At 40.3% G+C, this 1,028-nt stretch overlaps 1 protein-coding gene across 1 annotated transcript; it reads left to right on the top strand.

Moving 5' to 3' along the window:
• Positions 1-306: 306 nt before the first annotated feature.
• LOC122010490 lies at positions 307-711 on the top strand. The gene has a single exon (XM_042567029.1). The coding sequence runs from the start codon at positions 307-309 to the stop codon at positions 709-711; it is 405 nt and encodes a 134-aa protein (XP_042422963.1).
• Positions 712-1,028: the final 317 nt, after the last annotated feature.

Raw genomic sequence — 1,028 nt, 5'->3', positions numbered from 1 at the left:
AAAAATTTTGAAAACCATGTGATTCACCCTCTCTCTCACGTGAGATCGATCCAACAAGTGGTATTAGAGTCAGTTATGCTCTGAATTGGTGCAACCACCAATCAAGCTGGGGGAATCATTTTTGATTTTTCGCATTTCGTTTGAATCGTTTTAAATACATCTCAAATACTGCTAATCCAAGACCAAGTCTTGGTACTCCGTTTTAGTTTTTTTTTCTACAGCTATCAAATGACACAACTTGAAGGGTAAAATATCGTCCGTCCTCCCCTATTCAATGGTGACGGCTTCCCATACTGAAAGAAGCAGATGGAAGTTTATTTGAAGACCAACTTCGACCAGTGGTTCAACATCACCCGAGGTTACAAGGCTCCAGTCGATAACGCTGGAATCCCAATGGACCCGGAACATTGGAATCCAGAAATGAAGAAAAAGGCGCAGATCGACTTGAAAGCTCTCAACACAATTCAGTGCAGACTAACAAAAGAAGAGCTGAACCGCGTCGGCCCACACGAAAACGCAAAGAAACTTTGGGATAAGCTAATAGAACTATACGAGGGAACCAACGATGCCAAGATAACAAAGAGAGATTTATTTTTACATAAATTGTTTAATGTCAAAATGCAGGAAGGTGAGACTGCCAGTCAACTGCATGTGAGGATAAAGGACATCCTCAACGGACTCCACACAATCGACCATCAATTAGAGAACTGAGATTTGATAAGGTATGCCTTAAACACATTTCATCAAAATGCACTGTGGGCATCCATCGTGGATGCCTATAAGATTTCAAGGAACTTGTCAAAATTAAAACTAGATGAATTATTTTGTGAACTAAAACTACACGAACAGACTAACGCCGAATCCGAGAAAGATCTTGCTTTTATTGTAGGATCATCAAAAAACAAGTCAAAATCCAAGTCTGAACCGGAAGATGAGTCTGACCCAGACTCAGATGATGAAGAACACCTAGTGAACTTGGTAAGAAAAATGTTCACCAGGAGAAAGAAGAACTTCATCAGCAAGGACTT

This window comes from Zingiber officinale, chromosome 8A (assembly GCF_018446385.1).
Source record: "Zingiber officinale cultivar Zhangliang chromosome 8A, Zo_v1.1, whole genome shotgun sequence".
NCBI lineage: Eukaryota > Viridiplantae > Streptophyta > Magnoliopsida > Zingiberales > Zingiberaceae > Zingiber > Zingiber officinale.
The sequence above is the reverse complement of the archived record's forward strand: the minus strand, read 5'-3'. Positions and strand labels throughout refer to the sequence as shown.

Excerpts from the sequence above, each read along its gene's own strand:
- LOC122010490 (XM_042567029.1), top strand. The coding sequence starts at position 307 with ATGGAAGTTTATTTGAAGACCAACTTCGACCAGTGGTTCAACATCACC.